Raw genomic sequence first — 23,920 nt, forward strand, 5'->3', positions numbered from 1 at the left:
TTGATTCAGCATCTTTCCTACCAAGGACAAGAAACTCGGTGTCAAATTGCAGCAAAACCAGACTTTATTTTGTATAGCCTCTTTGAAACAGACTGTGTCCCCAAAGTCTTTAGAACTAAATGACATTGTTTCAGGAGAGGTCGCAGAACGTTAGAGAGATAGGAGTGAAAAGCAGGGGCAGGTGCAGGCAAACAGAAATACGGTATGTCAAGGTAACTTACAAACGAGAGACCCCTGAGATATTGGTGCCATAGTATTAGTGATTCCTTCCTTTTTTTTTTTTTTTTATGGTAAGCCATTATGATATTTACTGTTAGAAGAGAACAGTTAAATTATCCTCATGGGCTCACAGATCCCTCAGACTGACTACAGTAACAAAGCATCTACAGGAATATACTTCACTGGAATCTGTAAATAAGCACTTAATATTGACATGTCTAAAATGCAGACAAGCCCATTAGAAGATTTAATATGTTACTGGACACATTAAGTGTTTGGAGTCTTTGTCTGGGGGATCTTCTGCCCTACGTGATTTTTTTCCTTAATTTTGCCATTGTAGTGATTGTGGTATTGTTAGACAGTGAATGATTCAGTGTTCTGATTCCGTGGGGGGAAGGGGAACGAGGATGTTGAAAGAAGCATTGTCTGAGCATAGCTGGATTAGCTGGTGTTACCACCTTGCACTGTTTGAGGACCGCTGTTTAGAATGGATCATTGAATCCCATTGCTAAAAAGTGGCCTTGAGTCACAGGGTGGTGTTAGTCGGGAAGTTGCAGGCTCCTATGTTTGCAGGATTTTGGTGTTGGTGTAACAATCACTTGTGACTCATTGGGCCAATCTCCACCCCGGTGTAAGTTCGTGCAGTTAAATTTTGATCCACAGAGTTGTGCATCTGCTCACACCAATGCTGAATTTGGTCTGTCTCTTTATCACAACCCTTCCCTGCTGTGCCCTAAACTGAGCCAGATCGTGCAGATGGATTTGTATAATGAAGGTTAATACCATTTTTCCTTGAAGGAATAGAAGAAAAATCCTATCAAAAGGAATTTTAAAAGCTGTTCTGCTTTAAAAAGATCCTTTAAAATGTATTTATAAATACTGTAAAAAGCAAAGTAAATGTGTCAGCTATTATATGATTATAACGAAGTGTATTCTAACTACTAAGAAACAAGGCTTAATGTTAAACCAATTGTTTTATAGCTATTAAGTTTTTCTTTCAGTTTTCAGTTAATTTCAATTAGACTTTATTGGCGTGACAAGCTATGCAAGATACATACCCACTTTTAGCAGGCATCTGAGGGGTATCATTGATACCAATATAATTTTGATGAGAATATTTTTTTCTTGATTGTGTTCTTTTCCATATGATAAATATTGATTCTCCAAACCTAATCCAAATGCCCACTGTTCCAGTATTATAATGTGCTTCCTTTTTATTCCAGCAATAATTGAAATTCATGTAGCTCCCTGTCATGCCAAATGCTGTGTTGTGGGACGGGCTGCATCGGTGATGTCAGCGCACCCAGTGTTAGCAAGCCTCTGGCTGCAGAGCCAGCACAGCATTTGTTTTTGAGGGTCCCACTGTAATGGTGGTTATTAAAAATCCTGGCTCTACAGAAAGTTGGATTTTAAAAAACCCCAACTTTTAACACACACAGAATCCAGAGTCTTCTCTCATTGAATCGTAACTCCAACGGTGGTCTAAATTACTTATTTCCTTTTGGTTTATTACAGTTTATAATCAAGGATTTTCAACTCTAGAACCATAAACCCTTGAATAAACTCGAAATTTCCTTATATATTTACGGGTAGACTTTGCTCCAGGAAGGAAAGGAAACAAACTTTCTGAATTCAGATGCTTAGCTTGTGTTAGTGGTGGTGTATTTATCCACCAAGTTTAACATTTTACTAGGGAGTCCTAGGTTGTTTACATGTATGCGTGCCTAGTGGCACAATTTTAACAGATTAGCACCTCTTGGGTTATGTGGTGGAAATGACTGAACTCTCAGGAGACCAGCACGGAGCAAAATTCTTTCTCACTTTGACTAGATTAGAGGCAACCCTTACGTATACAAGTAGACCCTGCTCACCCAGGTAATCTCATAATGGGGCAGTGCTTAAGAGTAAGTATTTGCAGGATCATTTTTTTCTCCTGGAAAATGGAGATTTTTAACTTTTTAAGAAACAGCACTTATCTAGAGAGAGACCACCTGCAAGTCTTCTCGCATCAGTAAATCACCAGCTGGTGAAATTACCTGTTTCAGGTAGGTGAAGGAACAATTTAGCATTTGTTCATTTGGGATTTACTGGCTAGCTGTTGGGGTGGAAGAACATAGTACAGCTTCCATATCTAACTGTTTTGTGTAGCGTCTGTCCTACAAACCTTATGATATGCTTTGAAAAGTTTCATTTAAAACAAGGAAGTTGGCAGAGGTGGAAGAACGGGTGCATGAGCAAAGGGGGAACAGTGGTATCAAGAGATTTGGAATGATAGAAGTAGATTAGAGGGGGAAATGCAGAAAGAAGCTGCACAGGAAAAGGCTGTTTCTCCCCCACTGATGACAGTACAGAGGGGAAAAGGTGCCAGAGACCCAAATCTTTGGGGCCCACAAAACAGCTGTAAAAACAAGGAGGCCAATTTTGACTTGGCTGCTGAAATGTCTAGGGGTTCCTGAGGAGCTGAGGTTGGGGGAAGGATGCAGTTGAGTTTTTTTTGTGTATGTAAAGGTGGCCAGCAGCATTCTGCACATGGATGGAATGTGCAGAGCCGAAAGCCATGGCATCAGGGATTGACGACAGAGCTGGGAGTCTAGGGGGACTCTTTTCACTCATGGTCTAGTGTTGTGCTTACAGAGCCTGGATCCATAACTCTTTGGCGTGAATAGGAGTCTTTCTAGAGGCCTCAGTGTTCTTTGGATCAGGCCTACAAAGGCGAGGAGAAATCGTGAGACGGATGAGGAAAGAACGTTATATGTGAATCCAGGAACCGCTTGATTGATTCTGGGGCTATGATTAGAGGCAAATGAAATACTTACTGTAATGGATTTGTTATGGATGGTTTGCTTTCTCCTGAGAAGGAAGGAAGGACTTTTCCCATCAGAGATGGAGGAAGCAAGGCTGTTGCTGACATGGAATATAAATAAATAGTAAGTGTTGTAGTTGGGAGGAAGGCCAAACGTATGCCTCAGCATTAAGGATTATTGTTGAACTTGTTTCCTAGGGATGTATGAGCATTTTTAAAGCTAAATTGTTTGTATTTATTTTTGTAAATACTTCCTCCTGAGTCTACTGTCTTGTTCTTGTGCAGATGGGAAAAGGGGTGGGGTTATTGAGGGCATCTAAATCATGTGAAAGAACTCCATGCTGTAAAAGGTTCAAAGCTTTGCAGTTTTACCAGTTCCCTTTGCATAAATCGCTGTCTTTCTGTGATGGAAGGGAACAGTTCTTGAGATTGCAATCTTATTGTCTTGCTCTCTTCCTGTTGCTGCAATTTATGACACATTCTGTGAGGAAATCCTTATTTATGTTCAGATCCAACTGTTTCCATTTCCTGCAGATCAGCAGAATGGGCAGGAGGGAGAAGGAGCACTTCTGTATTTTATTATTGTATCTTCAGCTTTGAATAGATTCAGATCCAGTTTGGATGTTTTAGGACTGAAGACAAGAGATTTCAGACAGTTGTAGGTAAATTGCTCCCATGTGATTTATCAGAGGGACTCTCACCCTGAGAACTAGTAACATCAATGCAGGCACAGTTCTTGTGTGGCTACAATAATTAAATCATAGTTCTATATCCCAACTCATGTTGCTTTTAGGAGCAGTTCTTTACTGGATTTACAGACTTTGCTCAGCTTTACAGAATTATTTGGGTGGGAAGCAAATGCTGTTAGAGGGCTTTCCCAAGCAGCAAAAGACCAGAAGTCCGAAGTGCAGATAATGTGATGTTTATTGGGGTTAGTTTCCAAGCAAGTGTATTCTGAAGCCCTTCACACCAATTGGGCTTATCTCTACCCTGCGTCCCCCTTCCCGGCTCTGATGCCGCAGAGCGTTTATCCTGCGTCCCCCTTCCCAGCTCTGATGCCGCAGAGCCTTGCCTGTGCCCCCCTAACATATTGTAACGTAATTCTCTAACCAATTATATCCCACTACCCTAATTAACTTACACCTAGCAAAATTAATTATGCAGCACACAGGAACAATTAGAGAACCAGACAGATTAACAATAGTAAAGTGGGGGCCATAAAGATAAAACAATACAGAAATGAGGGTTTCACAGCCACTGATAAGTGATTTCTTGCCAGACTGGATGCTATCAAACTAAGTTTCTTTAACCATTTTAAGATCTATTTCTTTATTTGGTGGTGATGGGCACTATGAGGACAAGATTGTCTTCCTAAATACCCAATACTACCTTATTTCAGTGTGAAATAAGGCCCATATACTGCTGGACTGATTTTGATTCTTTGTTTTTATACCCCTGTAACTAGCGAAGTGATAAAAATACACCTAAGTTCTTAAAGTATAGGCCTTTACGGGCAGGCCTGAATATCTGTATTCTAAAAAAAGGAGTACTTGTGGCACCTTAGAGACTAACAAATTTATTTGAGCATGAGCTTTCGTGAGCTACAGCTCACTTCATCGGAGGCTTGTGCTCAAATAAATTTGTTAGTCTCTAAGGTGCCACAAGTACTCCTTTTCTTTTTGCGGATACAGACTAACACGGCTGCTACTCTGAAACCTGTATTCTAAACGATGCTTGTGGGTTTATCACCCCCTATATACCATGTTGCTAAATCCTGTCTTATTCTGGAAGATACTTGAAAGGGATCTTGATCACTTGTGGGTAAATTGGTTCTGCACCTCTTTTTTTTAAGGCATTGCCCCGGTGTTGTGTCCAGATTCCTGTTTGGGTTCGTGACATTCTGCCTCTCTATATTCTCCTTGTAGCTTCAATTGCATACAGAATTGTTCTTCACTGCCTGTCCTAAACTCTTGTATAACGTTCCTGTGTGGTGTTAAACAGCTGCTGCATGCGTGTATTGCTAAAGTGATTTCTGAAAGATCCATTGTGGTGTTCAGTGCTAGTCACCATAGAGTTTAGTTGCTGAAACTATGTGATTTATTGAGTGCAGTGAGGTGAACAGCATATTAGAGCTTTAATATCACTCCACTGCTTTTTCTGTCTTTTCCCTTGAAACTTTTTAAATTATTTATGCATTTCTCAGATTCCTTAAGAGTCACTCATGTTTCAAATTTGCAAACTGTGACACGATTATATTTGTTGTTATAATGATGTTTATGATGTGTGCAGTGGAACACAAGAGTTTTCTGTTTCAATCTGGTAAAACGTGTGGCTCCCGTTGTCATCTTCACTATTTTAAGGCAATGAATTAATTGCTGTAGCTCATGTTCAGCAAACAAAAGGATTTCCCTAAAATACCCCAAATAAACTGCAAACAAAAGAGCCAATTTTAGTGGGTTTTTTAAATAAAATAAAAATTTATTTAATTCCAGATGATAAATCTGGAGCAGTTTTTAAAGTAATTTCTTAAATATTTAATTTCCCCAGTATCTCTTTACTGATCCTTGGTTTGCCTGCATGGTGTCTGTTAGAGACACAAGCTGAAATGAGGCCAAAATGCTATTGGAATCTTTCTGCAGTATTTCAGAAAGCTGCAAGATCAATCCAATGTCTTCTGTTGCTTTCCCCTCCCTTCCCCAGGGAGCATCATTCCAGAGCTTGACATTAACCTTTATGCATGTACTGAAATGGCAGCATTGAGCGCCAGTTGGATTTAAAATAAGTCTGGCTAGCAGCTCGCTTCAGAAAGGCAAACACTGTTGCCACAGCACAGAGGTGAGTAAGGATATAAGGAGAGGAAATCATTGAGATTTTCATTTCACCCCATTTGCCAGGGCACTTGGTGACTTAAAGCTCCCTGCTTGGAGACCCCGTAGTAGTACCAAGTTACAGCACCACAGGACAAGAATGGAGCATCTCGACCTTCTTTCTGCTTCCTAAATTTGATCAAGTTGGAACTTTTCCACTGTTTTAAACCTACCTTGCAAGAACCTACGCAGCTCTTCATTAGAGTTGTTCTGTGAAGGGCAAGTAAAATAAAATCTTTCTCATGCTAGAGGTCAAGTTCATCTTGAACCTCGGATAGATCGTTTTTGACAGTTTCTGCAGTGCCGGTTTAGATTTTTTATTTTGTATGTTAGTCTGTTCTCAGCACTATCCAATCACCAAATAACCATATAGGTCCTCCAGATTGGTTGGTAATTAAACTTGCAGTTGGTTAATGCTGATGCCTGTCTGAGTTACCTTCATGTTTTTCAGTAGAAGTTCCCACCTTCTTCACATTTTTCTTGGCTGGTTTATTAACTGGAACTCTTAGTGTTCCAGTGAAGATGGTGAGAATTCCACTGACTCGCCATTAGTGAGAGTGAGCGATAATGCAAGCATCTTTTCCTGCCCAGATTTTAACAAGAAATTGGATCATTACAAATTGCCAAGCCTTAAATCAGGAGTGTTGGTATCAGAATGTGTGCTGGCTGCTCTGTGCTGCCCCCTCCCCATAGCAATTCCTGCAATCCGCAGCGGTGTTTTGTTACATGCAGTGTAAAACCGCTAACACAAAGGATACCCGTTAAATCTGGAATAGAAAAAACACCCTATTGCCAAATAGTGAATTACAAGCAAAAGCAAATGGGTTAGGTTTGGAGGGAAAAGATAGATCTCTGTCCCTCTCTGTGCAGGAGTCCTGGTCTTCCAGTTAAGATAGGAATGGCAGCCTCTTCAGTCTCTCTTCCACCCAACAGATCCAGTAGGGGAGTCCCACGGTCACACAGAGGCTGGCCTCGAAAAATGTATAGATAAGAATCTCCTGGAAAACCTACAGTTGATCCCTTGTACTTGTAAAGTGGACGTTAACACAGTGCTGTCAGAGTGCTTTGGGCAGACCAGAATCCTGTAGCTGCATTTAAGCTCATTTGTCTCTGCTTCTGTTTTTGAAGGTGTAGTTTTGTTATACTAACATACCTTTCCCATGAGCTGGGTTAATTTAACCAGCTGCATATTGCAATCACGCTTATAAACTTGTACTTTGGTTGGCCTCTGTTTCATGAACATTTTAATTCTCTGTTGCTTGATTTGTTTGGACTTGTCGAGGCCTGGCTCAAATGCTATAAAAGAGAGAAGTTGAGATAAAATTTATTTTGTGTGTGTGTGTTTACCAGGCAGCATAAAGCAAGCACTGTGTTCAGCACTTAGTGTCCAGGTGCTTTTAAAAAAATGCACCTAGAATTGAGATTAACTCTCCAATGTAAATGAAGCGATCTTGTTCCATTTCATAGTGAACAGGTGCCCATGCCACAAAATCACCTTCCCAATTGATACTGATTGGCCCCTTTGGCTGCAATTTCAGCAGAGAGGACAGGGCCACAGAAACTGAACTTTTCATCACCTCTAAGGTGAGACCTTCCAAGTCAGAGCTGAAGGACATTAGTGGGAAAAGGTTGGGGAACCTTGCAGTACTGCTGCCCGTGCTATCCCTGTCCTATTGACGGTGTCTGACGATTTGCTGTTTTTGCAACAACAAATCACTGTAAAAAGAAAATGCTGTAAGTGATCAGTGGTTTCTCGATATGATATTGGCCTTGGTTCTGGCTATACTCCATAGTACCAAAGAATTCTGTTTTTCTCCCTGCTGTGTGTTTGATCACTTCCAACCTTTTGGCTCCTGAGAGATTGGGCCAAACTACAAAGAGGCTTGAAATGCTTCAGGGCTTTTTTGTTGTAATCCCTTCAAGGTTTCAGTCTTTTTTCTGCGGTTCAGATGTAATGCGAGAAATTAAAGTAAAAGACAGCAGCCAGATGGTACTTCTCATGGGTCAGACAGATTAGTATTTTTAGAAAAAGGTCTCTTATTTCTTTGCTCTCTGTATGGGGCCTTCTCTTTGTGAACCTTTAAGCACTTACATAGTACAGCACTCTTGAGAGGCAAGTAGTGGTATTATACCCATTAAATAGATAGGTAAATAGAGACCCTGTGAACTGCATTAGATATCAGTAGGGCAGAAGACACAATATAGTGTTGGTATATAATACCCTAAGTACTGAGCTGTTGCCATTCACAATAAATGCTTGGTGATCTGCCCATCCTTGCTGGACAGTTCAGTCACCTGAGGTGGGTCTGTCTCTAAGTTTACTTTTGGATTAGGGTGAAGCATTTCCTTCTGGAATAGGCTGATCATAGTCCCTCATCAGCTCTCGTTAAGGTCCACTGCAAGCCTCTCTTTTGTTGGTTGGTTTATTGTGACTAAGCTCTGCATTTGCTATTGCCTTTCCCCTGTTCCCTTTAGCAGATGGGAATTGTTCCCTTTTGCTGGCGTCTGGTTGGGTGAGTTTGTCCTTGGGCCTTGTCCTGTGGTGCCTGAGCTAGCTGGTTTTCACTGTAGGTTTTTACAGTGTTGATCTCCTGCTAAGACAGTTCTGATTCAAATCACCCCATTGAAGGGGTATATATTAAACGGTTGCTTCCACGGAAGAGGTGAAAGCCCCATTGTTTAGCTGAATTAAAATTAAACCTGAGACCCTTAGAAAAATGCATAGTAGGGAACACTGGCTGAGGGTGTTGATCTAGCAGGGACCTAGTAGTCTGCTTCCATCTGTCACTTCTGTGAGTAAATCATAAGACTGCAATACCTTGACAAATACCTTGGTTCTTATAAGTCATTCCTGCTGCCCATATGGTGACACCTCACACAGCCCATTATTGTGCGGCAAGGCCATGCAGCTAAAATCCTCTTGCAACAGAGCACATCAAGGACAAGGTAACGTGACTTTCCTGTTTGATTTTAGGGGACATCACCCAGAAGGGGTATGAGAAGAAAAGGGCGAAGCTGCTGGCTCCGTACATCCCACAGACACATGGTAAGTACGGTCTCTCGGTCCAGATTAAGAGCTTTGATTTACTGCATCAGCCTTGTCATTAAAGGGGTCTTATAATGTGAAGATGGGGGCTGAGGGCTTGGATCACTTACCTGTCAACTCCAGATTGCCCTTGCCTCAGTTTAGTTTGCTTTAACTGTTTCACAGTTCCATTGTAGGGGGCCAGATGGCAGCAGTAGAGTCATAGGCAATAGAGCCTTTCACCTCTAGGTTGCTGGTTCATATCCAGGTCAGAAGTTCCTGAACGTTCCCACCAGGTGGGTGTTTGGCCTATATGAAGTTTCATGCGCCTCAAAGCATTTCCCAGTTGGGGCGTGTGATCTCACTGAAAAGTAAAACACCAGCACCGGCAGCTCTTTCTCCCTTACCAACTGAGAAGTCGAGGGCTTGAACCGGCCATGAAGTCCAAGCTCCCCTCTGATCCTCAGAGTATCCCTCTGGAGCAACATGGAGGAAGCTTGCAGTGATGCCGCTTGTGCTGTACGTGTTCTGCAGATATATACAGCCCTTCTGTCTCCATGGCTGGTAATCCAACGTGTTCAGCAGCGTAAGCTTTGCAGCAAATCCACTTTTCTGGATAGGAGCTGGGCACCTTCCTGTTTTCCCCTCTGCTTGTATCAGGGGTGCGTGTGTGCGAGGGGTGGTGTGCCTGGGGAGGATGGGCGGGCGCTCTTGCATAAGAGAGCTAGAGCTACTTAGCCTGGGCTATTTCATCTCTCTTCCTAAGTCTGAGAGCTAAAAAACCTACTGTGGAAATGCTGGAATGGCAACTTGTCTACCTCAGAAGCAGAATGGACACTGGCTCGCTTGGAGGTTGACCCATGGGAAACTCATTTTCAGAGCACACTGGCTTGGCCTTGAATTATGAAATGTGGGATTCCTTTTTAAAATGTACAGGGCCAAATTTAATGTACAAGCCTCAGACCTGCAGCTGGACCCTTTACATCCATGAGGAGGTCCCACTATTGTCCATGAGGTTCTGTATCGGTGCTAGGTTCTGCCTGTGTAGGTGGGATCGGGCCACAATTAGCACATTGGTATCTGAGCACCCCACAACTGTGCTGATGAGCACCATGGAAACACTTACCCTTATGACTAGGCTGTGGGTTTCCAGCTTCATCTGCTTTTATGGTCTGAGATGGTTACGGTCAAGTGAAGCAAAACATTATTTGGAGAAAAAAGGAAGTTTCCAAATGCAGAAGCTTTAACGAGCCCTTTGTCAAAATGTGGATTATAAAGAACAGTCTAAAAATTGTTTAACTAAGTTAATTTGCCAGTTCATAAGTCCTGCCCTACAAATGCTCTCTGAAGCCGTTCCTCATGTTTGCTAAAGAGGTACTGGTATCTTCATAATTGGCCGTGTTACCTTATTTACCAGACTCGCTGAATTCACTTGTCATTTTGTTTACATTAATTTTCTTTTATTCAGAGATCCTTAGCAGTGGGGCTGGCTCTGAATGTAGGATAATTAGAGATGGATAATTGTAAACTCCTCTCTAGGGCAAGGCCTAAAGCACCTCCAATAATTAATAGCAGGATACTTGTGCAAAAATAATTGCACTATTGATACACTGGAAAGTCTTTATTAAAAAAAATCAAATAAAGCTTCTTGGTTTTTGCTGTGGATCAGAAGTGAATTGGTATGACAGACAGAGTGCTCCATGACTTAACTGTTACTGTAATTGACGGATAGTGAACTAATGCCCAAAAGGGTAGAGGTTAAAGGGCTTTGATTTAATGTCAACTTGTCAGCACTGCTTTGACCAGATTGTGAATGTGCATGTGTTCATTTATTTATTTATTTTGAAATGGCGTTGATTCTTTTCACTTCTGATGGTATTCATCTGGAGCTCAAAACAAAAGAACTCTGTCATTGTCATGTGTAACATCTCTTTTGTATAGAATCTGCTCTCTCTCGTTAGATTTCTCACCTTTTCTTGGTTCATACAACAATAGCTCAAATATGCTCTCATCTGAAGGTCTGCTTCCTGGTATTAGTCACTGGAGTGACTTACTGCTGCAGTAAATATTTTAAATACAAAGGCTATGGAAATGGACAGAGTGTGCTGTTACCAACCTAATACATTGACGCAAGCAATATAAGCAAAAATCCTATTTTGACCTTGCATTTTGAAACTGTCATAGGCAGCTGAGGAGTGCCTGACTAGACAGCTGTTTGATAGAAATTTCTCTTAGATTTGATGAGGTGACAGTCAACTCTTATCATTATTGTATTAATGAAGAAATATAGAATGACATGTCTGGGTTTAACAGAGACTAATCCTTATAAGCAGGGATCCATCGAGCAGATCTTGCAAGCTCTGTTGACTCAAGGCATATTCTGGTGAAGTCTTTGGCCCTGAGGAAGTTGGGGTATGTGGGCTCCTTTCACACCTTCAAGCCACTTCTCTTCACAGATTTGCTCTTGGCTTGGAGTTCAGTATGCGGCAACCAGGACCAATAGCAGTAATTCCATAAGCTGCTCCGTATGCATTGATGTGGCCCTTTGTGCCTGTCACTTTACATGCATGTTTATTTTGGAAAATGTTTAATTAGGGGGGAAAATGTCTGGAGAGACTGTGCATGGTCCTGCTGCACTAATTGACATGCTTCTCAAGGCAGGGGAGCGAGTCAGAGCATTGGGCGAAACTAGGGCCAGATACCATGTCACTAATTAAGGTGGAATTCACTACTGCCATTCTGACAGTCTTGTGGCTCTTTTTGGGCCCAGTCCAGCAGTCTCTAGTCTGGCAAATCAGTGAGATTTACACATGCATAAGCAATGCAGGATCAGTCCCTTAGTTTAAAAGGGTCTGATGTTTTCCCCCTCTGATGGCATGAAGAGAATTGATTTTTCGTCTTCAGAAGAAAATTATAACAACCCTCAGCACTTAATTAGTGCATTACATTCTTAAAGCACTTTTCAAATGTTAACTAATGCTCAGGCACATCACTCTGTAAGATTTCAGAGTAGCACAGATGTGGGGGAAACGAGGCACAGAGCGATACAGTGATGTGCTGCAGCAAGTCAGTGGCAAAGTCAAGATCAGAATTTGGGAGACCTTTTCTCCTATCCTTGTGCCCAGTCCACTATGCCACACGGCTCCTGGGAGTTGCCTCCCTGTTTGAGGTAGGACAACAATGTTAGTCCTTTGAGAAATTCATTTTCCTAGTGTAACATCCATTTTTGCAAAAATTAACATACTGGAGCTGTGATCCTGGACTTACTCGCTGCTCTAAGTTTGCTGACAGCCGCTAAGTAGACTATGCGGAATCTTATTGTAACAGACGCCACAGTTCATACATATTAAAGGCTTGTCCACATGGGGCTATTTGGGAAAGTTAAGGCGGATCAACTAAAGTTATGAAGTCACCTTTAGTAGGATTGGCCTTAGCTTTCCTGACTGTACCTGTGTAGACATGACCTCAGAAACCCTATCTGTGAATGCTGCGGTGAATGCTGCATGGACCAAAATAGAGGGAAGGGGGACACCTCAATTCATATTTATACCACAGTTTGTGACTTAAAAAGGAACAGCTAGCCTGAGCCACAAACAGCCCTGTGAAATGAAAAGGGGCCTAACTGCTTTGTGGGTGTAGGGCTGACATTTGGACCTCCCATTGCTGAGGCAGAGCTGAGCCTTTGGCGGTGGCTGAATGCTTCTGTAGGACATTTTAAAAAGTACATTGCAGCTATGATAAACGTTCACCATAGGGGATGTGAGAACAATTGTGTCTTTCAGTTCCACTTCCATCTGTGGAGACAAGTGTCACCCAGAAGGCTCCAAGCCACCGAGTGAGCCTTGTTTGGCTTGATTAGGACCTTCATCTTTATAGGAGCTTGCTATTTGCTTGGATCGCTTATGTCTCATTGGCGTTAACCACCTCCTGCTTGGTAGATGCTGGAAAGGGAAAGGTTGTCAGGGATGTCATTTGCGAAGTGTGCACTCTTGCAGGAAGGGTAAAAGAGGCAGTTCAGATAAGGGACATTGACAATTCTCTTAGAGAACAGGAAGCACATGTTCACTTGAGGATAGAATGAACACAGCTGAATTTAGGTTGGCATGGTGGTAAGAAATTGGGGCCTAGTGGGGTGTGTCCTGATGCCCATTATTCTGGATGGGGTCAAGTGAGATGCACTGTCAGAAGTGCACAGGACACAAGAAAAACTGGTGTGATATCCTAGTAATCTGTATGTTGGAAAGTCACTTCTGCCGGGAGGATAACTGGAAGCCTCTGGATCCACGTGATGACCCAGTGGTATTGGATTTATTTCCATTAGTGGGTGACATGGATTTCTAAATACACATTATAAGCAAGGCAAATCCATTACATGGCTTAATGGGGTTTTCCTCTAGTATTATCCCTGTCAGTTGCAATATTTTGCAGAGTTCTTTAATAACCATGCTTATTGTTAGCATTGGGAGACCTGTAGATGAGACACGTAGCACCTCATGTATCACTTGAGTTTGATTCTCATTGTGGACTAGGATATATTTGCTTCCTCGCTTAATTTAATGAGCTACTGTCCTCCTCAGATCGCTGCAAACCTGGCAAAGTATATACAGCTCTTTGGCTCAGGGAGTGCAAATGCAAGAAAACCTTGTTGCCAAAATTAGCAACTCTTGCAACCAGACACACTGTTAGCTAACACTGTTTTCTTGCTATTGGAGATGATGCATTATGTAATCAGTTCCTAAGGATAGGACAAAAGAATCCTCTCCTTATGTATAAAGGAAATGATGTTCACCAAGCCCTGATTTACTGTCAGAACCTTTGTCTGCATCAGGGAGAGTTCTTACCCCCTCCTCACGTTAATAAGAAACTATATTATTGGGGATTGTCATGAAGACTTCCATTAAACATGCATTAAAGGCTTGCAGATCTTTCATGGGCAGTTTTTTTGGGGAACAAGGAATTCTGCAAACAAAACAGATGTCTGAATCTGCCAGAATTTTTGGTGCCTTCATGTTTCCAAATAATCCTTGTGCTGTAACGCTGCTGATCTTTGTTCTTTATTTTGGGCTTCTCTCCCTTCCCCTTGCACAATGTGCACATGCTTTCCTTTAGGACTCTGACTTGATCCCAGGTTTCTACAACATCTAGTGAGAGAGAACAGAGTGCGTATTGGTTTGCATGCAGTTAATATTCCTTCTGATAGTCCTTGAATCACACAAACATCTGAAAGTTAATGAACTAGTCCAAAATATTCCTTGTGAAAATTGCTGGAGGATTGGGCATGCAGGAATAACGTTCAATGAACATAGATCCTGTTGTTTTATGGCCAGTGGATTATAGGGTTTGTATATTTTTGGTTTGTGTGTTTGCTAGATTAGGAGCAAGGCAGAGTTTATCAAAGCTCTAAAATGCAAAACAGAAAGCAAAAAAGAATTTCTCTACAATTTGGAAGGTATTTTAAAATGCAGACTACTTTGTTTCAGGGGGAAAATAATCTTTGACTGTTCTGCACAAAGGCTTGGCTTTCTCACTCTCTGAAGTATACAAGAACATAGTCAAATTACCCTTGGTGCAGCTGACACTAACCACCTGTAGGTAAACAGCAAACAAATGAGGAAAGCCCTTATTATGTGCCCAGTGCTGAAAGAAATTACATGAGTTGGGTGTAGAGGGCCTTCAGCATTTCAGAGCCTGAGGCCTCTGGGAAGAATAATGTAATGATGAGTATAGAACACTGGTTTGGAGGGGTCGGAAAACATATGAAATGGAGTCTTGAGTGAGCTAAAATACCCACCCCTTCCTCCCTCTTTACCAAAGATAAACTTGGCTTTCCATTGCCTACCATTACAAGGATCACCACTAGATAGGCACAGAAAAGACCAGTTAGGAATCAATCTCCTTCCACTGCCAGGGTGGGACATAGTATCCTGCTAGAGGCTATATTATTAATAATGAGCACAGGAGATGTGGTCTGTGCACAAGTTGTAAGGAGAGACAGTTCCTCCCCCAAGGAGCTTATACCCCAGATACACAAACAATATGAGATGCAATGGGACACAAAGACGGTACTCCCCTAGTATCCTTTTATGTCTATAGTGGTGACAACTTTTGCTGGTCTCTTCTTCCATAAAGCACACACAAAGCAGTAAGTTTCCCAGAGGGTTATGAATGGAGGGTGGGATAGGTAGGGTGTTCGACATGTAGGGTAGAATGGGAGAAGTAATGGGTATAGAAGTATGAGATTTAAACTGATACTACACAGCATTATCAACGTGGCATGAGCCTCTGGGATTTCTCTCCATTGCCGGTGTCCCCACCAACAACCATACCTCATTTATAAGAGTATATAAGGAAGGGTCACCCACGCAGGATAAATACATGTATTCATCGGTATTAAATTAATGACAAACAAAAAGTTTAATCCATAAAAATAAAGTGCTTTAGCTTCTTTCTGTTAATTGCCTGAAACAGCATCTTACAGTCACTGTCCTGTCAGCGTAGCAATGACTCCCATACTGATAGCCCTAAGCAAAAAATGTAAATATCCTGAAACATGCAACTAAAATGGTGTTTCAGACCTAATCCCCTTTCCTCTGTTTGTGCTGATCATTATCTCCTTTAATTCCGTGCAGTGATTCCTCGGCAGATTTGATATCAAAAGTTTGACAGATTGCAAAAATAAATCTGAGCTCAGTTGTTTGTGTGGGTCTGTGTTACAAGACTGTGTGTGTGTGTGTGGGGGGGACGGGGACACAACACTTTTTTCTTCTTTCTCTTTTTGTTTTTTTGAAAGGGTAATGTGACTGTTATTCTACAGAACTTGGCACGGGTAAGAGCTTGTTGCCACAAGCTGAAACTACTTTTAGCAGATGCTTTAAATTGACTAAATTTCAAGTGGTCAGTGTCCTAATTGTCTTAACCATTATAGGACCAACTCAGATCACAAATACTCATAATTCCATGAGTGTGTATTATCATTTGGTCCAACAAGTTTCTGTACTTTTTACCCTAAAATTTTCCTTAGACCAGGGGTGGGCAAACTACGGCCCAGGGGCCGCATCCGGCTGTTCAGACGTTTTAATCTGGCCCTCGAGCTCCCGCCGGGGAGCAGGGTACAGGGCTTGCCCTGCTTTGGTGCTACAGCCGGGGAGCAGGGTCGGGGGCTTGCCCCGCTCTGCACATGCTATGGCACCGCGTGGCTCCCAGAAGCAGCGGCATGTCCCCCTCCAGCTCTTACACGTAGGGACAGCCAGGGGGCTCCGCAAGTGCCACCCCTGCAGCTCCCATTGGCCTGGAACTGCGGCCAATGGGAACTGCAGGGGTGACACCTGTGGACAGGGTGGCGCGCAGAGCCACCTGTCTGCCCCTCTGTGTAGGAGCTGGAGGGGGACATGCCGCTGCTTCAGGGAGCTGCTTGAGGGAAGCGCCGCCCAGAGCCTGCATCCCTGACCCCCTCCTGTACCCTGATCCCCCTCCTGCCCTCTGAGCCCCTCAGGTCCCAGCCCGGAGCACCTGCCTGCACCCCCAACCCCTCATCCCCAGTGCCACCCCATAGCCCGCACCCCGAGCCAGACCCCCCCCCGCACCTCAACCCCCTACCCCAGCCCAGAGCCACCTCTCGTACCGTGATCTCCTCACTTTTAGCCCTACCCCAGAGCCCACACCCCTAGCTGGAGCCCTCACCCCCTCCTGCACCCCAACCCCCATTTTGTGAGCATTCATGGCCCGCCATACAATTTCCATACTCAGATTTTGCGCTCAGGCCAAAGAGTTTTCCCACCCCTGTCTTAGACTATTCATGTTCTTGCTTTACTAAGCATGATTTTCCCTCCCTCCATTCCCTGTGTGTGTGTTATAGGCTCACCTCTGTCTATGGTTTGTTCTGTTACAAGTCCCAGGTTAGCTTTTTTTTTAAAGTTTTATATAAGATTCGGCTTTTCTACTTGTCACTTATTTCCTGTCTGAGTCCACAGTGCTCTCTCTCTCCATCCTGTGTCATGTGCCACCAATCAATCAGCAGGTCTGTGCTATAGGTGTTTTAACTAATCTTTTCCTTCAAATCTGCCACCATTGCACTGTTCCAAGTGGGAGCTTCCGTAGTAGACCAGTGATTTAACCAATGCTTTGTCTAACCACGTAAATTAGACACGTGCATCAGGTTACAACATTGGTTTAAGGAGTTTCACCTGTTTATAAGATCTGACTGCAGCTGCCATAAATGGGGAATTATTTGCTCCCCTGATAAATTGGAGTGAGTTACAAAGGAAAAGCCAAAATTCTAATCCAGGACATGTGATTTTTTTTTTTTTTAAGCCCGTGCATGGCATCAGAATCTCACCCAGATGTAGATCAGCTAGCTTTCCCCATTAGGTCAAATAATTTTGTCCCTGCGCATAACTTGAGATTATTCTGATTGATGGCTCCTGCAGAAAGGCCAAAATGTTATGTCCAGTGAGTTCTTAGTCTTCCAGGTATGGAGGGGAAGGAGCAATAATCACAGACTGAACCTGATGCAACATGTCTGCTACTGAAAAAGGGCTCTCGCCCTGCATTCAGAAAATGGTGCCCAAACTGACCTGCAGACCCCTCATACAGACATTTGCTTTTCACACTGTTTTTATAGGTTTATAGCTGGACAATACTGCATCATTTTAAAGAATAGCCAGTCAAACATTAACACTTTTGTTCAATTCCTTACACAGACTAGCAGGCTAACCTGCTTTTCTGCTCCTCAGTTTGTTCTTTTGTCAAATGAATCCTATCCTGTCTTTGGCTTTATTGCTAATGTATGTATCCCTCATGGCTGCTGTGGCTTACTGATCACATATGAATTTTTTTATTGGCTCTTTTATGTAAAATCACTTTATAAAGTGTCCCTTCCCCTTACTGAGAGGGAGGGAGTGGGGGAGCAGCATGTTCAGCTAGAATCAAATGGCAATTAAAACATCAACTGCATCCTATAAAACCCATATAAAATACAACCATCATGGTGCTTGTGTGTATCCAGGTCCTGCCAGCAGAAACTGCAGCTTGTAGCAGGATTATTCTGAAGGGAATGCTAAATAAAGTCATCTAACATCTGCCAAGCTTAGCTCACTTCTGCTGCTTTGTCAGAGAGCTATGTAACTGTATATGATGTACTATAAATATGTGCTTCTTCCCAGATCTCTGAATCCTGCTTATGTGCTTTATATTAATTTATACTCATACACCTTATTCTATAACAATATTTAAACAAAGAGCTAGATCTTGAGGTTTCATGTGAGTTAGGGATACATTTGATCCCTATGTAAATGAACGGTCATGACTACACTATGATGTCCTGTGGAATAAACAAAGCTTTTGCATCTTGGAAGCAAGAAATTAAAGTGTATTCAATAGTTCATTTTAAAGAACGGTGTTTAACTGTGCTGCTGACATCTAGTGGTTACTTACAGTCCTAAATAAATTGTCAAGTGAACAGGAGGAAACTTTAAGCTCCTTTGTTAGTTATTGAAGTTGTCTCTTCATTGGCTCTGAATAAAATCTCCCTGTACATGATGAAGACTCAAACATGGATAAGTCTTAAGCAAAAGTGCAGTTCTTCAGTGTGTCATTTAATGTAATTTGTATCTTGGACAAGAGGCGCTTGTTCAGATGGGTACACAAGGAAGATGTCTTTGACTGTCATTGGCATTCAGATTGCTTATTAATTTCTTTAAGACCAGATGATGTGCTTGGCACTGTACAAAGCATAAAAAGACAGTCTGTGCCTGAGGAGCTTACAGTTTAAGACTCTGGGTCTGTATTTATAATGGTCCACATCACAGATCCTTCTATGACTGCAGAGTCCCAATGGGGCTTCCCAGGAGTGTAAAAATCTACCACATGGATCCAGTTTCAGGACTGGGGACTGTGAAAAGGCTGGTAATGCACAGGTACGTGTGCTTCTTTGGTGCTAATAAGGTTTGCAGCATAATCTAGTGACTTGTTCTAATCGATGGATTAAATTCTCTGCAGTAAGTATTCTCCCACTGACAGTCTAGGGTTTTCAGTATTTTCAGTGTTTAAACGTTTTTAAATCCATACCCTTTGCAGTTGGTGCTTTGTGAAAGATACCAAAGTAACGGTGCGGAAGGGTTTAAAAATCCTCCAAAGCGATTCAGCCCAAGCTGCAATGGTGCAAGCTTCCTCGCTCGTGTATCTCCATCCTGAGATGGAGAGTCCACTTCTCGGGCTGTGAGGGGTGAGTTCAGTCTTGATGGCACCCTTAATGAAACAAGCTGTATAGGGACAATTATTACTAGCTGGGAGTGTCTGGTGTGTACCACCTGGGAACTGAGAACTAGGCAAACCACCAGGTTCATTATACACCACTGAAAACTCATCAGATGGTAAAAACTTTTGAAGGCTACCAGCCTGGGCTGGAGAGTAACAGACTTGGGTCACTGTCCCTGTTAAGTAACATTCAGCTATGTTTTCAAAATGGTGAAATTCTCATGTTTTCAAAATGGTGACAGTGCTCATATTCACACACACAGTCCGCTGTTGCAGCTATTTTGTTACTTGTTTTGAATTGTAAATTATCTAAACATTTTAAATCAAGAATCTCTCCCAATCAGTTTACAAACACAAATGTTAATTAAAGTAGCCTTGTTATCCCTGAGATACAGCTGAATGCTCTGACCCCCTTTTGCAAATTGGTAGACTTGAAGCGTGTTAAGTACAGAAGTTGCACAAATCCAGATTTAAATCCAGCTCTCTTGGCTCCCAGTCCTGTACTTTTACCCCAAGTCCATACTTCCTCCCTTTCCAGTCTGCTTATTGTTTATTGATGCTCTTAACCACTTGCTGGGTGTAAAGCTAAGTAACAATAAGACTTACCCCTTTAGTTAACTCTTTCATTTGAGATGCTCAGGATGCCCCATGCACTTATTTAAGCCTCCTGCCACTCCTCTTATTTGGGAATATGAGTGTCCACACAAGGAGTTATACTGGTATGACTATAGCGATATAGTTCTGCCGGTAAACTTTTCTGTATAGACAAACTCTAGATTCATACCACATCTTTAACCATGGTATTGAAGTGCCTGTGAGGGGATACACAAATATACTGTCACTGATGTGCTGGTCTGCAAAATGGCAGGTAATAAGTGTCTTGGCTGCCTTGTCAGTTTCATCACTGCCACTAACTAGTTTGTGAAATTGGACCAGTCGCTTACCCTCTCTCGGTCTCGTTTTCCCCAGATGTACATTGAAAACTTGTCTACCTCATGGGGTGTGTGTGTGGGGGGGAGGGAGTTGCAGCTTTGTTTGTAAATTGCTTCAAAATCCTAACATGAAAGGCATTACTGAAGTATGATCTGTCATGGTACTCATTTGGTAACTGTGTTTTATTTCTGGTTAATGTAAATTCCTGGATGGAGGCTATACCTGAGTCCTTATTTTAACTTGTATAAAACTTATATTCTGTTTAGTAACAAAAATTGAAGTTGTGGATGAGTGACCCCAAAATTTTTGCTGCTCCTTAACTTTGATTCTTCCCAAAACTTTCACATCCAAATTCTGCAGACACTGACTGAACTACCATGTTACAAATAAATGTTATCTTTTGGGATTTCAGCTAATTTTGGAATCATGTTGTTTACTTGCTAAAGCAGTTTGATCTATTCTTGTAAATCCTCCTCTGTTCATGCAACATTGATCTGATACCCTCTCTGACTATTAATTAGTAGCTAAAACGACAGAAGAAAACTGTAATTACAGCACTGCATTCATGGACTGTTCAGTCTTGAGTAATTATGTTGGCACGTTCATGAGCAATATATGCTTGACATGCAAATTATCTACCCTGATGGTAGTTCTGGGCAAGAGGGGTCAAATAAGGAACTTCTTCTGAAATGTGCTGTCTTGCACTTACATATGATCCTTTATCATCCCCGTTGTACACATGGGGGAACCGAGGCACACAGAGGTGAGGTGACGTGCCTCTGATCTCACAGTGGGTCAATGGCAGGAGGAGGACTAAAACCCAGGATTCCTGATTCCCTGGGTGAAATCCTAGCCTCGTTAAAATCAATGGCAAAGCTCTCATTGACTTCAGTGGAACCAGAATTTCTCCCCAAGTTTCATTCTGTAAACACTGAACTATATTTTCAAGTCCTTCATGTTAATTCGAACAGTTTTGCTCTTTTTTAGCTCTACAAGACAAGCTGTCTCTGTGAAAGAATCAATTTCCTTCCTGTTTACTGTATGTGACCTATCAATAAAAATAGCTTACTTCGATCGCTTGTTCTTCACTCAGACTGCGTTCAGCTATTTTTAAAGAGGTTTTTTTTCCTCCTAAAGGAAGGGTACAATGCTGTGTTTAAAGCTCTTTTGTAACACATTTGCTTGTAGTGGAAAGTTTTTTCTCTTGTAAAATTGCAGGACTTATGCTGGAGAATTCCATGAATTATAGATAACATGCTGTAATTAGGACTTTTTAGCTAGTTTCTTCACTAATAACTGAAAACATTTTCTTTAAGTGTTATGAAAATTATGATGATAATAAAATGGTTGCAATAGATCAGACTATCTTGTATATAATTCTTTTCCAAAATTCATTCTTTAGATATCTGTCTTGGTGGAGAACTGTGTTTTTTTGTTTCCCCTAAGAAGCAGGTTTAAATCTCGAGAGAGATGTATAATTTGTTAAAAAGCACAATGTTATAGTACTGCTGGAACCAGGCTAAACTGCTCTGTTACAGATCACCCTACACCAGCGTAACTCATGGCCTATACTAGAGGTTTGCACCAGTGGCTAAATCCCAATTTAGAAAAGACCTTAAACATGATTATTGAACATTTCAGCAGGCAATCTTTAATTTCAGCAGCGCACTGTGCTAAACCTGTTTGTTCCCGGTGGATAACTTAGCAGGTGGTAATAGATTTTTAGTCCAAAAGCAGGTTGCTTTGGTTTTGTTTTTTTTAATCTCTGAAAGAGTTGTGGATTTGTTTTCCAGGGGTTGACCCAGCATTACAAAAGGAACCCAGAAATCAGACACCTGCTCCAGCAGCTACTTCAGCACCATCCTCATCCAAGTATCACCGAGCTCGATCTGGAGGAGCCAGAGATGAACGCTATCGGTCTGGTAAGGATATAACAAAGACCTTTGTCAGTGGGAGAATACAGGCCACGTGATCTGAGTGGTTCAGCCAGTTAGTGGTCTAATTGCTGAAAGGCCTGTCTTGCTCATAGTTTGTCTAGAAACCAGGGTGCTCAGGGGCCTGCGGTTCCTAATGAAAATCAAGGAACAAAGGATGCTGATCAGGGAGGGTAAATGACTCTTAGCCTCTTAGGTTCCTGGGAGGAGTTTAGCTGGTTCGTGGAGTAGAACTTCATTTGGCGCTAATCCATTTTAGCGAGCGACAAGAGGCAGATAAGCACAGTATAGAAGAGGAGTGGGCAAACTGTGGCCCGTGGGCTGGATCCGGCCCGCAGGATTGCCCCCTGTGGTGGTGCAGGCCCTGCACCACTCCCAGAAGCGGCCGGCGCCACGTCCCTGCGGGCCGGGCGGGGGTGACCGAGGGCTCTGTGCATTGCCCTTGCCTCCAGGCACCGCCCCCCGCAGCTCCCACTGGCTGGGAACGGGGAACCATGGCCAATGGGAGCTTTGGGGGAGGTACCTGGAGGCGTGGCAAGGGCAGCGTGGTGCCGGCCGCTTCCTGGCCCCGGTGCATGCTGCTGCCACGCCTGCACCCCCCCAACTCCCTGCCCTAAGCCCCCTGCCTGCACCCCGCACCCCAACCCCTGCCCTGAGCCTCCTCATACACCCCGCACCCCTCTTCTGCCCCAATCCCTTGCCCTGAGCCCGTTCCTGCACCCCGCACCCCCTCCCGCACCCCAATCCCCTGCCCCGGCCCTGCATACAATTTCCCCACCCAGATGTGGCCCTCGGCACAAAAAGTTTGCCCACCCCTGCTGTAGAAAGACTAAATTAACTGAAATGTCCAATGCCGCCTCCTAAAGGGAGCTCTCGAAAGTAGCCAGTTTCTCTTCTTCAGCTAGAGGGGTTCCAGCTCACCAGCAGGTTCACTGGAATCCCAGACTGACAGGCACATCTTCCCAGGAGGCTAAGAACTGGTCTCCTTTGTGCTCACATGTACCGAGCGCCTCCGAGGAGCTGGAAAAGTCAGACTCCTGTCCTGCTGATTTCCTCCACGGCTCAGGAGGGAGACGACTGGGGGTGGGATGCGTGTAGAAGCAGGAGGCAAGTTCCCACTCTCAGTCTGAAGCTGGACCTGTTGCTCAGGAAAATGCACACCCTTGAGCACCATAGCTGGGCCCATCTAACCCCCAGTGTAGACACAGCTAGGTCAATCATAGAATCATAGAATATCAGGGTTGGAAGGGACCCCAGAAGGTCATCTAGTCCAACCCCCTGCTCAAAGCAGGACCAATTCCCAGTTAAATCATCCCAGCCAGGGCTTTGTCAAGCCTGACCTTAAAAACCTCTAAGGAAGGAGATTCTACCACCTCCCTAGGTAACGCATTCCAGTGTTTCACCACCCTCTTAGTGAAAAAGTTTTTCCTAATATCCAATCTAAACCTCCCCCACTGCAACTTGAGACCATTACTCCTCGTTCTGTCATCTGCTACCATTGAGAACAGTCTAGAGCCATCCTCTTTGGAACCCCCTTTCAGGTAGTTGAAAGCAGCTATCAAATCCCCCCTCATTCTTCTCTTCTGCAGGCTAAACAATCCCAGCTCCCTCAGCCTCTCCTCATAACTCATGTGTTCCAGTCCCCTAATCATTTTTGTTGCCCTTCGCTGGACTCTCTCCAATTTATCCACATCCTTCTTGAAGTGTGGGGCCCAAAACTGGACACAGTACTCCAGATGAGGCCTCACCAATGTCGAATAGAGGGGAACGATCACGTCCCTCGATCTGCTCGCTATGCCCCTACTTATACATCCCAAAATGCCATTGGCCTTCTTGGCAACAAGGGCACACTGCTGACTCATATCCAGCTTCTCGTCCACTGTCA

The 23,920-nt window shown here is 43.1% G+C and overlaps 1 protein-coding gene across 1 annotated transcript in view; it reads left to right on the plus strand.

Moving 5' to 3' along the window:
* The window catches only part of DIP2B (disco interacting protein 2 homolog B), a 131,278-nt gene that overhangs the window by 50,766 nt on the left and 56,592 nt on the right, over positions 1 to 23,920 (plus strand). The window contains exons 2-3 of the mRNA XM_084609958.1: positions 8,864 to 8,935; positions 21,895 to 22,023. Of these exons, the coding sequence (XP_084466084.1) occupies positions 8,864 to 8,935; positions 21,895 to 22,023 (201 nt within the window). The remainder of the gene's footprint in view (positions 1 to 8,863; positions 8,936 to 21,894; positions 22,024 to 23,920) is intronic.

The sequence above is a fragment of the Lepidochelys olivacea genome (assembly GCF_965140295.1).
Source record: "Lepidochelys olivacea isolate rLepOli2 genome assembly, chromosome: 20".
Lineage (NCBI taxonomy): Eukaryota > Metazoa > Chordata > Testudines > Cheloniidae > Lepidochelys > Lepidochelys olivacea.